Below are 15,725 nucleotides of genomic sequence, written 5' to 3'. Positions count from 1 at the left end.
AAAAAATCTGGTTGCCCCACATATGAGGAAAAACTGAACAGATTCTTTTCTCTCTAATCTCAAACAACCACACACTACAAGATGTGAAAATAATGGCACACCAGAGGATATATTAAGATTATCGTGCCAGAGGAACCTCATGAAAAACATGATCTTGCGTGATTTCATAGGTGAACTGTCCCTTTAGGCTTTCCCTGCAACACACTATGGTTTACTGTAAAGCATCGCCCAAGCATCGGATCACAGGACAAAGGTTACAGTGAAAACAGACACTGAACCCATAAAACAAATTTACAAATACATGCAAACCAGATAAGAAGTCTGAACCTTGTGTGGGTGACAGCTTTTGTTCACGTCATTCTGTACAAAGGTTCATGGACAAAAATCTATCATAGAAGAAATGCCAATTTCTACATCCACAGGAACCAAAAGACCAGAATACAAAGTTGCTCTGTGTTTCTCATGTGTTTAACATCAATATTGTCAAGACCATGAGATTTCCAAAAAGTAGGCCGTGATCCAGCCAGAAGCCCAGTTACACAGTGCATAAAGATGAGTCGAGACAGAATCGGCTCTTCTCTGCCATTCATTCATCTTTGTTACATCTTCTGTAACTGCGACAAGTAGCCTGTTTAAACTCACACTTGGTCTCGCAACTTCAACTCATCCAGAACTCAGCAGCCAGATTACTGACAAAATCTAGAAAGTCCTGTCATATCACCCCAATTTTAGCATCCCTGCACTGGTTGCCAGTTAATTTTAGAATACATTTTAAAATGTTATTAATTATGTACAAGGGAATCCATGGGCTTAAGGAGTATTTAACTCTGTACACTCCAGCCAGGCCCTTGAGATCAGTTGATCAAAACCTTTTGGCTGTTCCTCAAACCAGACTTAAAACTAACGGTGACCGTGCATTTTCAGTTATGGTTCCTCGGCTGTGGAACAACCTTCTCCTAAATGTGAAATCAGCAGACTCCACTGCAGCTTTCAAGTGGCTTCTTGAATTTCACTTCTATAGGATGGCCTACTATCTTTAATGTTTTAATGTTTTAAGGATTTAATAATATTTGTTTTATCTGCTGTAAATGCTCTTTTAAATGTTTTTATATGATCTTTTATGATCCTGACTGTATTTAACTGGTAGGGGATTTTGTGGATCTGTTTTTTTAAAATTCTGGTTCTGTAAATCTTTTAATATGGAAAGCACTTTGTGTGTAAGCTTGAAAAGAGCTATATAAATTATATTATTATTATTATTATTATTATTATTATTATTATTATTATTATTATTATTATGTTAGTATTTTAAGTATTTTTTTGCCAATTTCTAAGCATTGGATTTTAACAAACTCCTATAGAATAAATTAAAATGAAACAGTCTTTTAGGAACAAGCAACTTTCAGGCAGGGATGAACACTTGTGTTGATCAAGATTACATAATGAACAAATAGATGTTTTTTTGAAAAAAAATTTATTGTAGTGTGTATATGTATTGTATGTGACATAGGAGACAATTATACAACCACCAAATTGTAATTACCAGTCTTGGTCAGCACTTTGGTTTTAAAATGTATTTGATATTTTTCTCCTAATACACACATCAGTTCTAAAGCAATTCATTAACTGTCCAAGTGATACAGTCGTCCATACAGAGAGGCAGTGACCAGCCCAGCAGTCATGTTCGAGTGTTTCATGCTCACTCTGCCGTCTGCAGCTACTTCCAGATGTTCTGGCTTCTCCACGATCATCTTACTACCTAACACTGATGGGTACACGTATTTGGTTCCAAAGTTCCCCTCCAACAGGAAGTCCATTTTAGACTCAGCCTCTTCCACTGCCTGTCCACAGGAAGTGAAGTCTGGCCCTGGACATCTGACCAGTGCACATACCTGCAAAACAGATGTGGTTAATGTGATGAGAGTCTCATAATCAGTTTTAAATTTTAAAAATTCCTCTCAGTCATACCTGCATGGCGTAGTCTGAGTACCCTCTGTGCTTCCCAGCAAATGCTCCCACTGCGTAAAGCTCTTTACTGCCGGCCTGTGGTAACCGTCTGTACTGAAGGTGACAACAGAAGGTGCCATTGCACACCTTTACTTCACCCTCTGTCTCATTCAAGAGGACAAATGTAAATGGGTCGCGAGACATGGTTGAGATGAAGGTGGCGGTGGAGGGAAGAACTGCAGAAGCAGTTTCAAGAGGAAGAGCGACACAGTTCTGGTGACAGGATCCAGAGTCTGTAGCTGGAGCTGATGTGGACTCCTCTTTGTCTGTGGCATTGCTGTGCCCCTCCCACAGTGCGTCCAAGACAGGCACCTTGGCCACCAGCAGCCTGCCCTCTGCTGGGTCTCCTTCCAGGGCATGGTGGTAGGTGGCAGAAAAAGGCGTGTAAATACCACTTCCTCTCATGTTTAGTCGGTCATAACGAAGGTTGGCCGCTAGCAGGCTGACATTGGCACCCAAGCTGAATGCCCACTGGAACTGGACTGAGTCCAGTAGCGGGAGCGAGTTCATCCAGGCTGTGGGGAAGACCAGCTGATGCACACCCTAAAAGGGGGTTCAAAGAGAGGCGGATGTTAGGAAAAAAGAAGACCCAACATTTGAGCACAAAATCTGAGAGGTTGTTTAACTACCTTCTTCACCAGGGCAATTGGGGGATCATGGAACAGGGTGTCAAAGCAGATCATGAGGCCAAACTTCCCAGCAAAAGGTGTATCAAACGTTATGAACTCGGGTTGTGGTGGTGTGTCAAAGGAATCCTCACGGTAGAGGTTTTGTTTATGATAGCGTGCCACCAGCAGGCCATCTGAGCTGTATAAAATAAGATACTATGAACAGTTTGCAATACTTTTTTTTCCCAGGGTGGCGAAGACATGACCCACCCCTACTCCAGGCTTACCCTAACCTTAACCAGTCACACTCCTCATGCCTAAACTTAGCCAACCCAAATGATCAAAAGCAACAAAGAGCCATAATGGCCAATACACATCCAGTACAATCTGTTTTTATTTTGTTATAGCTGCTGATATGGCAGTATTGTAGGTCAGTTTGATGTTAAGCCAAATGGGACCACTAATACCGCATTTTGCCACCAGTTGGCAGATGTGACTCACCTGCTCCCGAATAGAATATAAGAGCCCATATATGAGAACGGGGTGCATGTCAGCGAGTTTCCCACAACATGTTCCTGGAAATGGTTCACAATAAAAGCCCTATTTGGAAATGAAGGACTTTTGTCCACTGAAATTTTAGATGGCTTTTAATTTGAAACAGATACAGAAATGTTGAGCTTGCATTAACAGTGTAATGCTACGATAGCAAACAGATAGTTATTATGGACATTTGAGTCAATATAGAAAAGGAAAAATGACAGGTCACTGTTTATTAACCTTAGGAATGTATATCACAAAGATAGCAACTTACTGACACTGATACCAGTTCTCCACCACTGCACGGCTCCACACATGCATATGTGCACACTGCTTTCCTGATCAATTTGGGTATCCCTACTTGTTGGACTAAACTACTTCCAGTTGAAGGTATACACTGTACCTGAAAACCACATTGGTGTTGAACTGCCAGTGTCCATCAGGGGGACAGGATTGCTCGGTCTTCATTGGGCAGGGCTGCAGGTCACCCATGTTGGCCACCAGGTAGAGGTTGTTACGACGGGCCATACAACTCAACTGCTGGAGAACCTGAGAAACACAACCATGCTCAAATGTGATTCATTTTCACAGATGTTTCACAGACACGTTTCAGTGTATTATGTTAATATCAGGTATGACTGTGCACTAGACTGGGATTGTCAGACTAATTCACAATTAGTTTGTCTCATTAGTCTGGAACTGTCCTCACTTCTCACTTCATTTTCAATGTGCAAGGAGCAAGGTTGTCAATGAGTGAAGACCAAAATGGCAGTGGAAGTAATTGGACAGACCTACAACTAGAGCAATGAGAGACGACCTACAACCAATGAGGGCAGCGAAACATGGCGTAGCGGTTTCTGTTCTGTTTTCAAGCAAAACACAAAATGGTGGCCACCTGCTTACAGTCTCTCTCATATTACAGCTCAACAGTACACCAAAATATTGCTATGACACCATTTCAGTTGTGAAATAGGCAATAAAGAAATGGAATCTTGATAGATATTTGATCAGCACTGCCTGGTTTGACAGTTTTACCAAAGTTTTGGGAGTCTGTGTTTGAAAGTAGGGCACAAAATGGTGGTTGCTTGTTCATACTCTTCTTCATTCTTAAATTCTCCTAAAAAAGGAAAAGGCTGTCTGATGGCAAATTAAAGTGCTGAAAATGTTCTAAATAGTGTACACTTAAGCCGATTTTGATTTCCGTGAGGTGAATTTAATACTGTTCATCTCAAAGGAGTCTACAGCGATAAAGATCTGTGTGAAAATTCATCTGAAAATTCAGTCTTTTTTCTTTCAACAGAAAAGTGACTGCAATGCTTGTTTCGTTCTTTCTTTTTATCTTAATAAATACAAATGAATATTGTATTGTAATTCTGCACCTCAGTGTTGTTGTGTCTCTCCGGCTCCGTGCAGGGATTCCAGCTCTCCGCCTCGGGATCAGGAATAGTTTCAAGGAAGCTGGCGATGGACAAACGGCTGTAGTTGAAACCCTGAAGACCATTCTCTGGAAACACCAGGATCTGGGCCCCCTGATTAAGGGAAGATAAGGACAGAGTAAAGAAACGACACAGGAGGCAAACTTCATTATTCTGCTGCAATCACGATTCATTTGTCTCCCCAAAGCATTATTTGCAGTTAAAGACATAAATTTTGTCAACTCCATCAGACAAACAAACTCATTTATAACAGAAAGACCAAACATTAGGTGCACCATGATTTTGTGATAATTCTTTGTTGGTGTCAACTCATTTTATTAATGCTTATTAACTTATATTTAACAAATATAACAAAGAAAAAGTTCTCTATGATGGAGTTGACAGCCAACTAAAGGGGTTGATGAAATCTACAGGGGTGTGTTTTGACTGAGGGGCAATGACTTATTTTTATTTATAATACTTGATTTTTTGTTTTATTATTAAATTGCAAAGTATTAAAAACTACTAACTTCAAATAAATTCTTCAGTTATTTAAGAGAACTGAGTTGTGTCTCCTCCATCAGGATAGATGTCAACTCTGTCAGGAGGAAAATGATGGAGTGACAAAATGTTACATTTTTTCATTTTGCAACATGGTGAGTAGTTACTACCAGTGGTTATGAGTTCTCTTAGTGCTAATAAAAATACACATTTTCAAACCGTAATTCTCATTTTGTTTTGATTTAGAAAGGCTGTGGCAAAATTATTTAATCAGTTTGTTTGCTTACCCGTGCTTTAGCAGTTTTCCCACTGTTTTTAAACCAGGAGTGAGACAGCAGTCCTTATGGTATAGCTAAATCTTTTATGCCTGATCAAATCTTGTTTCTGTAAAAAAGAAACCCCCCCCAATAAATAAATAAAAATAAATAAATTAAAACAAAGATGATTGTAATAGCACATTTTATATGTTATCGGCAGGTATTGTTAGTTCTAAATTTTACAAAATTTTAACACATTTTTAAATTCTTTGAGGTTGTGAATTCTTGTCTGGGACAAGGCTGTTCTCTGGCACAAGACAAGTTTAGAGATTTAAAAAAATAATTATAATAATGATTAAGCAGACTAAAACATTTCATACATTATACATTTCATATAAATAAATCCTGAAAGAATAAATTTTCACCAAAAATGGAATGGAGTGTTAGTAGTAGCAATTTTTAAAGTTTTAAAAGTGATAAAAGTATTTTGAAGGATAATTTTACTGCATACACAAAATTTCTATGTATAATCAATAAGCCGCAGTTTTTTGAAATCCCAAACTTCAGTAACTCTCTTGAGTTCTGACCATACCTGCTGAGCGGCCTGGGCAGCCTGCTCCTTGTAGACATCCAAGTTTTTCTGCATGTACTGCAAGGCATCGGAGCGGGACATGGGGACACGAGGATTCGGGTTCAGGACTAAGTTGTGCTCATACACAGCAGCAATGTACGAGGGGCCCTCAACAGTCCCCGTATCAGCAACGGCCAACGTTAAAAAAAGACTAACAACGGCAACGTACGAAAACATTGTTTCTTCTCTGTGAGACATGAATGGTTTGAACAGAAGGACTGACAAGCTGACAGTCCAGTCCAGCTTGAACTAAAGGTAAACAGAGCTGAGCTGATTTCTCTGATTAGTTTAAACGGGGTTGGATAATCTAAAATGTTCTTTAGCACAACTGGCACGAATAGTTGGTGTTCAATGCCAGGTCCTGAAAGATAAGATAAAGTTTATTGATCCCACACCAGGGACATTTATGTTACAGTATGTCCAAACTTGCAGCTCAAGAAAAGTACTTTATTTGACACAACATCCATTTTAACAAGAAGAAAATTACATTACACATTACATTTTAATTATTCATGTTAAAAGGAAGTTGTTCAAAGAACTTTTGGTAACGTAGGGTTTTTCCTGCTTGCCTCTACAGTGTGTAACGTTTTTAAGCAAATTACCAGCATTATCAGATCTTGGTACAAGCATGCTGCAGGTTTAATGGTTTGCTTATGCTGATATATTAAGTTTATCGTGCCAGAGGAACCTCATGAAAAACATGATCTTGCGTGATTTCATGGGGAACGTGATCTCGTATGATTTTATGTGGAAACAAGTGGATGTACACAGTGGAGACAGAACAACTTGCTGTAATAATGTTTTGCAGAGAGAAATAATAAAAGCAAAAGTTAAGTCTGGATGAGAAAATAGTTTGCAGAGACGCGGTCAACACAAGCTGCCTACTTTTCATCAAGAAGTGGAGTTGATACTTTAAAGAGTTTCAGTATCAACGGTCAACAGTAGCATGTAAGCTAACATTAACATCAAGGGATATAAAGTTTACCATTGAATGGCAACACCTGTTTATGACATCTGTACCAACCAAATCAGATAATCCACAAGCCTTGTTGTAATCAGGTTCATGTAGGAACTACTTCCTTTCTGCAGCAAAGTCCAGAGCCAGAACTTCTTTAGAATTTAGTAGAAAAGAAAGAAATTCTTATTCTTATGAAACTGCTCACAACAATATCTGTGGATTATCTTGAGTAATCGAGTCATGATTTCTTGAAAGAGACTCTGGTTTTGATATGTTGGCATGTGTGTTTTTAGCAGTTTGAGCTCCACAAGCTGAGTGCCATTTAGTCGCATTATGTTAGAGAGAAGGCATACAGCTCTACAGCTGATATCACCAAAACTCTACATGTTACACCAAAAAAAATCTAGATGGATAAATCACACTACAGGCCAAGAAAAAAATATTGTATTTTTGATTTTGGGTGAACTGTCCCTTTAGGCTTTCCCTGCAACACACTATGGTTTACTGTAAAGCATCGCCCAAGCATCGGATCACAGGACAAAGGTTACAGTGAAAACAGACACTGAACCCATAAAACAAATTTACAAATACATGCAAACCAGATAAGAAGTCTGAACCTTGTGTGGGTGACAGCTTTTGTTCACGTCATTCTGTACAAAGGTTCATGGACAAAAATCTATCATAGAAGAAATGCCAATTTCTACATCCACAGGAACCAAAAGACCAGAATACAAAGTTGCTCTGTGTTTCTCATGTGTTTAACATCAATATTGTCAAGACCATGAGATTTCCAAAAAGTAGGCCGTGATCCAGCCAGAAGCCCAGTTACACAGTGCATAATGATGAGTCGAGACAGAATCGGCTCTTCTCTCTCTGAAAACTTTAATGTCCCCAAACTGTGTTGCTGCGTGACTTCGTCTCACCCTGACTGCTAATTTGCGTTCTGACTGCCAACTAAAAAAAAAACAAAAAAAAAAACATTCAGACCAGAGCAGGTGGAGTTCACTTTCAAGCCCTCTGGTGACGACAGGGTTCATCCAGCTGTGTTAATGACACACATTTCCCTCAAATTACATTATATGCTTTTGCTCTCATGACTCACATGCACGAGCGTATTCAAAGCAGCAGCACACTGAAATCAATCATAAAAATCCAGACCTTCATTGTGAGTCAGAACTTCCCTACATTTTTATTGTTACTCATATTTTATCATGCATTGCACTGCAGGGTTCTGAATACCTTTCAAGGCTTCAAGGCCATTAAACCTTCTTCTAAACCCTTGAATGTTATGAAGCAAAGAAATTAATAGCCGGAAAGGTTGCTGAGGTTACAAGACTACTCATTCACCATATTCAAACAGCGGCCATCTTCCTCAGATGTCACACTTAGTGGGTGGCTCAAATGTTACATTGCAGATCCAGGTTGCAAGATGCACATGTGGAAAATCTGACAAACCATTATCATTTCAGTGCATCCTAGGAAGATCTACTGGCAGCTACAGGTGTGGTTTTAGGTGCGACGACAGCGAGACACGTCTATGGAAACGTTGATCTGACTGACTGAAGTTAGCCTTTGATAGATGTGATAGACAGATGGTTGATCCAATCATCTGACAAGTGTTTTTTGAAAGTGCTTGCCCTTTTCAAAACAGTTTCTAAGGACGGCTTCCCAGATGGTTCTGAGTAACAAAGCATCTGGTGTGTCAGATTAGGAGCTTCTTGCCATGGTGAAACTATGAGGCCATTTGTGGGCTGATAGAGGGGTTCAGTGTGGTGTTGAACTAAAAAATAAATGGCCAAATGAGCAGTAATGGACATTAAACCTGGCAAATTAGTCCATGGAAACAACTCGTCTCAAATGAATAACGGCAGCTCCTGAACAGGTTAGCATGGCTACTGTGATAGCATTAATTATATCAGATTTGGAGAGTATTTCTTCATTGAAAGAAGAGCATGCCCCGGTCTAGGGGAACCCTGGACATAACAGATAGTGTGCTCCCTCTGTCTTCCCACTCCAAAGAAGGCCAGCGACCACGTTGCCAAGTTCAAGGAAAAGGTGCAGTTTTTATTTTACTTCAGGGGGAGAAACAGGCCAAAATAACAAACATAACAATCTAAAGAAAACCCTGAACTTACCTAACGAAAGTAATAGAAAATAAATGACAAAATACTAATCTGATCTCCTAAATTAATATAAACAGGAGAAAACAAGGTTCAAAATAAAAGCCCCCCCCTACTAAACTGCCCTATTGTTTACACTTATTTACAATATTTACAAAAGCTTGAGGCTTACTCTACACATGCTCCCAGTGACCTATCAAAGAATTACTCTAAGTTAATACAAACAATCTTTTGTCTACTCGTCTATAAAAGATTACTCTGACCAAACAATTTGTAACACCATGCTGGCAGTTCTTTGTGGTGGAAAGGCTGGAGAGGAGACAGAATGCAGGCCGCCGGCGTTCAAATAGGCCTTCACAAATGACCCACAGGGTCATAACAGTAACAAACCGTCTTGTGTGTCAGGTTAACATTCTACCACTTCCTAGTACCTTTTGATAGTGCTGGACAATATAACGTAAATTAATTCTAAAAAATCAATGCACTAAAGTAGTGTCCCTTTTTGTTTTAGGAGTTCAAACGTCAGACAACCTTTGCAGCACTACAGAAGAAGACAGTAAGTTCATTGGGCTGGTAGTATGTTGTTTTATATTTCGCTATGAGTGAAGGGGATCAGAGGGCCAAGGTCTAAGATACACAGTTCCCTATTAAATGTAATGGATGGAAAAAGTAAACTTTTGTTTTCTTTAATACTACCTACCTAATAAAATATTGTTATTGATTGTGGAGGGACGGTCATACATTTTCCTGCAGTCAAGTTAATTGTTTCAGTCTATCTGCTTGCTTACTAACTAGTTTTCACACACTAGTGTATTTTATAAGGACCTGAGCATGGACCAGTGCGAGGACCCTACTGTAATGAAAGGATTTTTTTTTTCTAGTAACAAATGAATCACATTTTTAAGAAGCTAAACATGCTTGAAAACTTTGAAAGAGGCATGTGCGTCAGTCATAGTAAAAATTTGACGTGGGTTTTGGCGATGAGTGTAACTAAATAGCTCAGCCACACCCTTAAAGCCTGAAATTAGGCATGGTGGGATGTGCATATCCAAAATCCAACAGGAAGTCAGCCATTTTGAATTTACAGTGCCATTTTAGGCATTTTTTTTTTGTCATTTACCAGCATTGCACTACAAAGTCCTCCTAGAGAATTAATAAGGTTGACTTCAATTTTGATGTGTGCAACGTAGAGACCTTTGTGATCAAAAGCCAGAAAAAGCTTGAGTTTTCACTGAAGGGCATGTCCGTGGCAGTGTGTCAAATTGCAGTCTTTCTCATGAAACAGGAAGTTGCGGTAACTTGAGTTTAAATGGTCAAATCTGCACCAAGCTCCATGTTTGATGTCAACCAGTGAAGTTACATCCATAACTAAATTTTAAGCTACACGAAACTTTAAATAACTCTGCATTTACTTTCGTTTCACACTTTTCGTCTCCGGGGTGAAAGTCCAATTGGTGTCCAGTGATGAGGCTGCATGCCCCAACGTACTTGGGGTGCAAGGGTGCATTCACTGCTGCTTGGGGCTTTAATTCAAACTGCATTTGATTTTTTTTTTTTATTTTGCAAATTGCTGAACTACCCCACAATCTTTCCATGTTCCCTCATGAAGTACTACTTGGAGTGCTGATTGGGAATAACTGGTCTATTTGGAATCACTGCAAACATTAGCAAGCTATCCTGCACCCTTGAGTGGAGGCCAGTTAGCCTAACTTGCCAGGTTCCATTTTGTGAATAAAATATAAATGTAAGAGCATGATGAATCCTACTAAATGCTGAATTCTGTGAAGAGACAGGTGGGTGAAATCACACAGCCATCGTTATATGGGTACAGGGTATAGCGCGCTCCAGTCAATAGTGCACCACGGACACTGACAGTGTCTCCTTGCAATGCCGGGCCTCAAATGTCAGTCAGAGACACAAGGGAAGTGCCCACAGAGAGGCCTGACACTGTTTCCATGAATATATCCAAATGGTTTTATCATAAAAAATGGAAAATTATGCACTATAGCAATAAACATTCAAATTTCAGTGTAACTTTAATACATGTAGGCCTACTTCTTCTTGACCTATTAAAACTCAAACAACACCAAAAAGCCTTGGGTGATGGGGAACAAACATTGCTTGCAAAGATTTAATTTTATTTCCTTAATTCAAAGTCTGCACAGTATTTTGGGTGACTGAAGAGAGAAAAGACCACTTCTCAGTTATGTTTTAGTTTTTGATTCAAAATTAACCAAGACGTGGGCTGTGTTGCTGTATTTGCGGTCCGGCTGACATCTCTTTCTACTCCCTACACCTTTTGCTCTCTCTTATGCCTCCAATCTATTGGCTCTTCTCTGTCTCTACCTTTTCTTTTAAGCTCTTTCTTTGCCCGTCTGCTCGCTGGCCCGTCAGTATTGTGTCTGTCCTTGGACCTGAAACGGAGCGGAGTAAGCCATCCCGGGCATCCTAATCTCAGGTAATGGAAGAAAATTGGTCTCATCCTCCTCTCCTCCTCCACCCTGAGCCTCCTGACCTCCAGGGAAACCATCCACCATTTTAATGAATGCTGAGTTAAAAATAAATAGCAACATTAAATCCTGTAATCCATAGCCTGTGCAAGTCCATTTTTAACATCGTAAAGTCCTGAGGTGTGTGTTTCTTCCTCCCAGATGACAGAACTCTGCTCATTTAAACTAAATCAATTGTACGTGACATTATTTTTCTACACAGAAATAATTGGATTGTGTTTCGTCTCTCAATTAGTCTGATTCATGAGCAGACTCATCAAATACAGAGGAAACTGAAAGAAAACTGACTTAATTAGCAGAATTATTACAGCACAATGACCTTGAATTGAATAAAACATACACGCCTCAAGACCTGTCTTTTATTTCTTTGCTTCTTTTGCCACTCACTCACCATACAAAAGGTAACAAATGGACATAGTCCAAATGTGTACTTATTTTAACCCAAATCACGATCTTTTCCTAAAACTAACCAAGAAGTTTTACCACCTAACCTCTAACCAAACTGCAACTGTTAGACGATGAAGGTCACCTGAATTTTCAGCTGAAAACTGGACTTCTGTGTAGGACTGAAGGTTTAAAGTTGTATTATTCACACACAGATTGAAGAAACCGGATTTCAAATATCACTCATTCTTGAGAATTAGGACAAAACCATAGAGACCATAGAACCATAGAGGGTGTTTTTATTGTAACTCTTCAATTTTGATGGGAAATATATTTTAACAGATCAAATTCTTGGCTAATGAACTTTGTAAAGGGCAAACCTCCAAATGATTACATTTTTTTATTAAATGTAGATGCCAGCTCCATCAGTTGACGTCTTACGGAGATGACAAAATGATTCATTTTTTCATTTCACAGCATAGTCTTGGTGAGCAGCCATTTTTCTTTTTTAAGTTCTCTAAATGCTAATCAGAATATAAATTTTTAAACCATAATTCTTATTCAGCAGCAATTCAGTTTCAGGATTTTAGCAGCATTCTTGACTGCCTGCAAACAATGAAGAGAGCAGAAAAGTGCATTACAGCTGTCAATGCGAGATGAGATAAAGGTATGTGTAAGCATCTCTAATTTAGCAGTCGAAACTAGATCTCAGTGTGCCAAAATTGTTTCTCTGGAGCAACAACCAATATACCTGTCTCATCAGCTTTGATCTATAAAAGAAATCTGTTGTCCAGTCCCAAACAGCATTAAGAAAATATGGGGCCCTGTTCAGACCTGGTATTAACCTGCATTGAATTGAATCGTTGGTCATTTAAAAATTTCTAAGGTATATCGTTGATCAATTTGGTCTCAGTCAGTGAGACACACCTAATATTTGAGCATTCTTGTGAATTTGGCAAGTGTTACACTTCAATGTTTTCTTTGTGGAGATAACATTGTCTCAGCAAGCTGCAGTTAAAAACAACAGCTCACTTTGCAAACACGTTTATGCACGTATAGAGTGGGGAAGTAAAACAACTGGCAAAATTCTTTACTGTTCATGTCTTCTTGTAAATTTGGCCTTAAATGCAATTTCTTTTCTCGTAAAAACACATCATGTCACAAGAAGAGCAGACAGGAGAGAAACTGCGGGAAAGCAGCATCAGATTTCCACACAGCCATCGTAAGAGTAAAACAGAATAAAAGCGCGCATCATCACGACCGTAGTTTCTTTGTTTTGTTTTGTTTTTTTTTAATAAAATCCCAGCAGATCATAGAGCTTCTCTCCATGGTAAAAACAGGAGGCCAATTGTGGGCTGATAGAGGAGTTTAGTGTGCTGTGTAATTAAAAAAAGAAAGGATCGAATAAGCAGAGATGCATTGTAATGTCTGGTGTGACCCCACATACTTAGAGCTGTCCATATGTGATCAGATCACTGAGGACGCATGTTAATAACAGTCTGAACAAGGCCTAAGAGCCAAGATAACCTAAAAGCCTCACTATGTTTGTCTAAAAAGTGGAGTTGGAAGAAATACTCTCCAGTTTTGACTGATGTTATCGCAGTATTTACGCTGACGTCTACAGGAGACGCTCCCATGGACGCTTCTCGCTGTCGTCACACCCTAAACAACAACTATAGCTGCCAGTAGTCCCTCCTAGGATGCTGAGTGGTTGCACCACTTTAGGTGCAGACACAAACTGATAACTTGAAGCCTGGCGAGATGGATTCTGATGTGATCTCATCATGTTGTGAATCCAGCTGTCTTGCAAGGTAAGAGTTAGATATCATCTGCAAATAAATGCTAGGCAATATGAAATCTGTCGTTGATGATCTGTCCCGAATGAAGCAAATATAATAAAGGCCCAAGAACCAAACCCTGCGGGACACTACAAGATTTCTGTCAGTGAGACAAGATGGAAACCAGTCTAATTCTATGCAGATACGCCCACACAATCCCGTAACCTCGTAATGATCTGATGATGAATACCATCAGAGCAGGCTTCGCTCTCGCACTTTCACTGTCAAAAAAAAATGCACAGACCTTACCAATATATATGTGAAAATAAAATGTTTGCGGTTGTTAAAAATTTTAGTAAGTACAATGTTGTAGCACCTTGGCATTGACATAATCTGCAATCAGGCTCAAGCAGCTGCCCCCATCCAATGAAAGATGTTACATTATGATTTAATTAAGCTGAGACAGTCTTGGAGATCTACTTGATTAACTTTTCATGCACAATTCTGCAGAGGCCACTTAAAGTTGCTACATTAAACTGCTGACGTGAATTAGTTCTAGTCAGCTCAGATCAGAATGCCGTTTGCTGTCAAGCAAGGCTGAACATCTGAGAGCTGCAAAACAAACACACACAAACAGGCCGTGGGTGTGTGTAGAGCGTGATGTGGCGTTGCAGGCAGGCAGAGCTGCTCTGTAATTGGCCGAGCCAGCTCGTTAAGGGCTGCGTTCCAGCCCCTCTGGGTGTTGATGTGGCCTCTGAGTGCCCGGCAGCTGCTTTCATCCAGACCACCACCCCAGCCTTCCAAACCAGACCCATGGCTCGGCAGCAATTAGCATCAGCCTGTAAACAAACTGCCATAGTTAACTATGTTTAAAACCCTACACTCTTAGAAATAATGGTTCCAAAAGTTATATATACATATATAAACCCTTTATGCTGCACTCTAGTTATAACTCTCTAAAAGGATTCCAGGTTAAACCTTTAGAAAAGCATCTACCTGGAACCAAAAAGGGTTACTCTATGGGGACAGGCTGATGAACCCAATATAATTCTAGTTAGCACCTTTATTTCTAAGAGGGTGTGTGTGTGTGTGTGTGTGTGTGTGCATCAGAAAGGAAGTATAGTTCATATGCCATACAGTATTTGTTTGTCTGTTTTTGTGTCTTCTCAGTTTTGCAAATTCAAATATAGCTCTATTACCGTAAATGGAACCATAACGAGTCACACTGAGCCATTACGAATCAAATGAGTGGAACAGCAGCAGAAAATGGACTTCCAAATTACTGCGAATCAATTTACTCTGCGTGTGTGATTGGTAGAAGCGTGCCATGCCATATAATTAAATGGCTGTTATCATACTCTCAAAATCTAAAACACAAAGCTCAACAATCAGGTGAGATTTAGCGAAGGAGTATGCATATCACAGCAGGGAGTCCTGCTGAGGGCTTACCGCCGCTGTCGGAGATTTGTGGGGCTTAACAGGAAATCAGAGGTTGTTTATCTGAGTCACAGGTTGTTTATTTGGTCTTGTGTTAGTTCCCTCTCGGATTTCAATGAGGGTTTGATGGGAAATCTCAGGTCATTCATCCAAATCCCTCGTCTTCGGTCACTTATCAACTGCTACAGCCAGCGCTAATCCGAAGCAATGAAGATAAATGTTGTACCCACTGTGTTTTAGCAAGGCAGGTTGGTTTGTTGGATGTTAAGTATGTGTCTTAGGTTTAAATGGGCATTAGTTTTAAAGGGTTTTGGTTTATGTAAGATCTTTTCACAACAATTCAGTGGAGGTGAATTGAATTTCATTTGTTAGATCTAATTTTTATTTTCTTAGAACTTTACAACCCAGAGGAGTAAACAAGAGTTCCCTTTTTATATTTATCTCTATAAATATTAAATATTTTGTAGAGAAGAGTTTGACAGTTTTCACATTGTATAAGCAACATTTTGGTGGGAATTGCGATCGCTTGTATGACGGAACAAAACCAAGGTACACACCCGACACCACAAAGCCGTATCTGGT

General features: G+C 39.5%; 1 protein-coding gene across 1 annotated transcript; it reads right to left on the bottom strand.

Annotated features, from left to right (window-relative positions):
* Positions 1-1,559: 1,559 nt before the first annotated feature.
* LOC146311576 (biotinidase-like) lies at positions 1,560-6,204 on the bottom strand. The gene is made up of 6 exons (XM_084741125.1): positions 5,918-6,204; positions 4,532-4,681; positions 3,556-3,701; positions 2,637-2,814; positions 1,969-2,550; positions 1,560-1,892 (listed from the first exon to the last, which is right to left on the bottom strand). Exons 1-6 carry the CDS (start codon positions 6,152-6,154, stop codon positions 1,623-1,625), a joined length of 1,563 nt encoding a protein of 520 aa, XP_084597251.1. The 5' UTR covers positions 6,155-6,204; the 3' UTR covers positions 1,560-1,622.
* Positions 6,205-15,725: the final 9,521 nt, after the last annotated feature.

This window comes from Lutjanus erythropterus, chromosome 17, assembly GCF_056507025.1.
Source record: "Lutjanus erythropterus isolate fLutEry1 chromosome 17, fLutEry1.hap2, whole genome shotgun sequence".
In the NCBI taxonomy this organism is placed as follows: domain Eukaryota; kingdom Metazoa; phylum Chordata; class Actinopteri; order Lutjaniformes; family Lutjanidae; genus Lutjanus; species Lutjanus erythropterus.
This window is presented reverse-complemented; position numbering and strand designations above follow the sequence as displayed.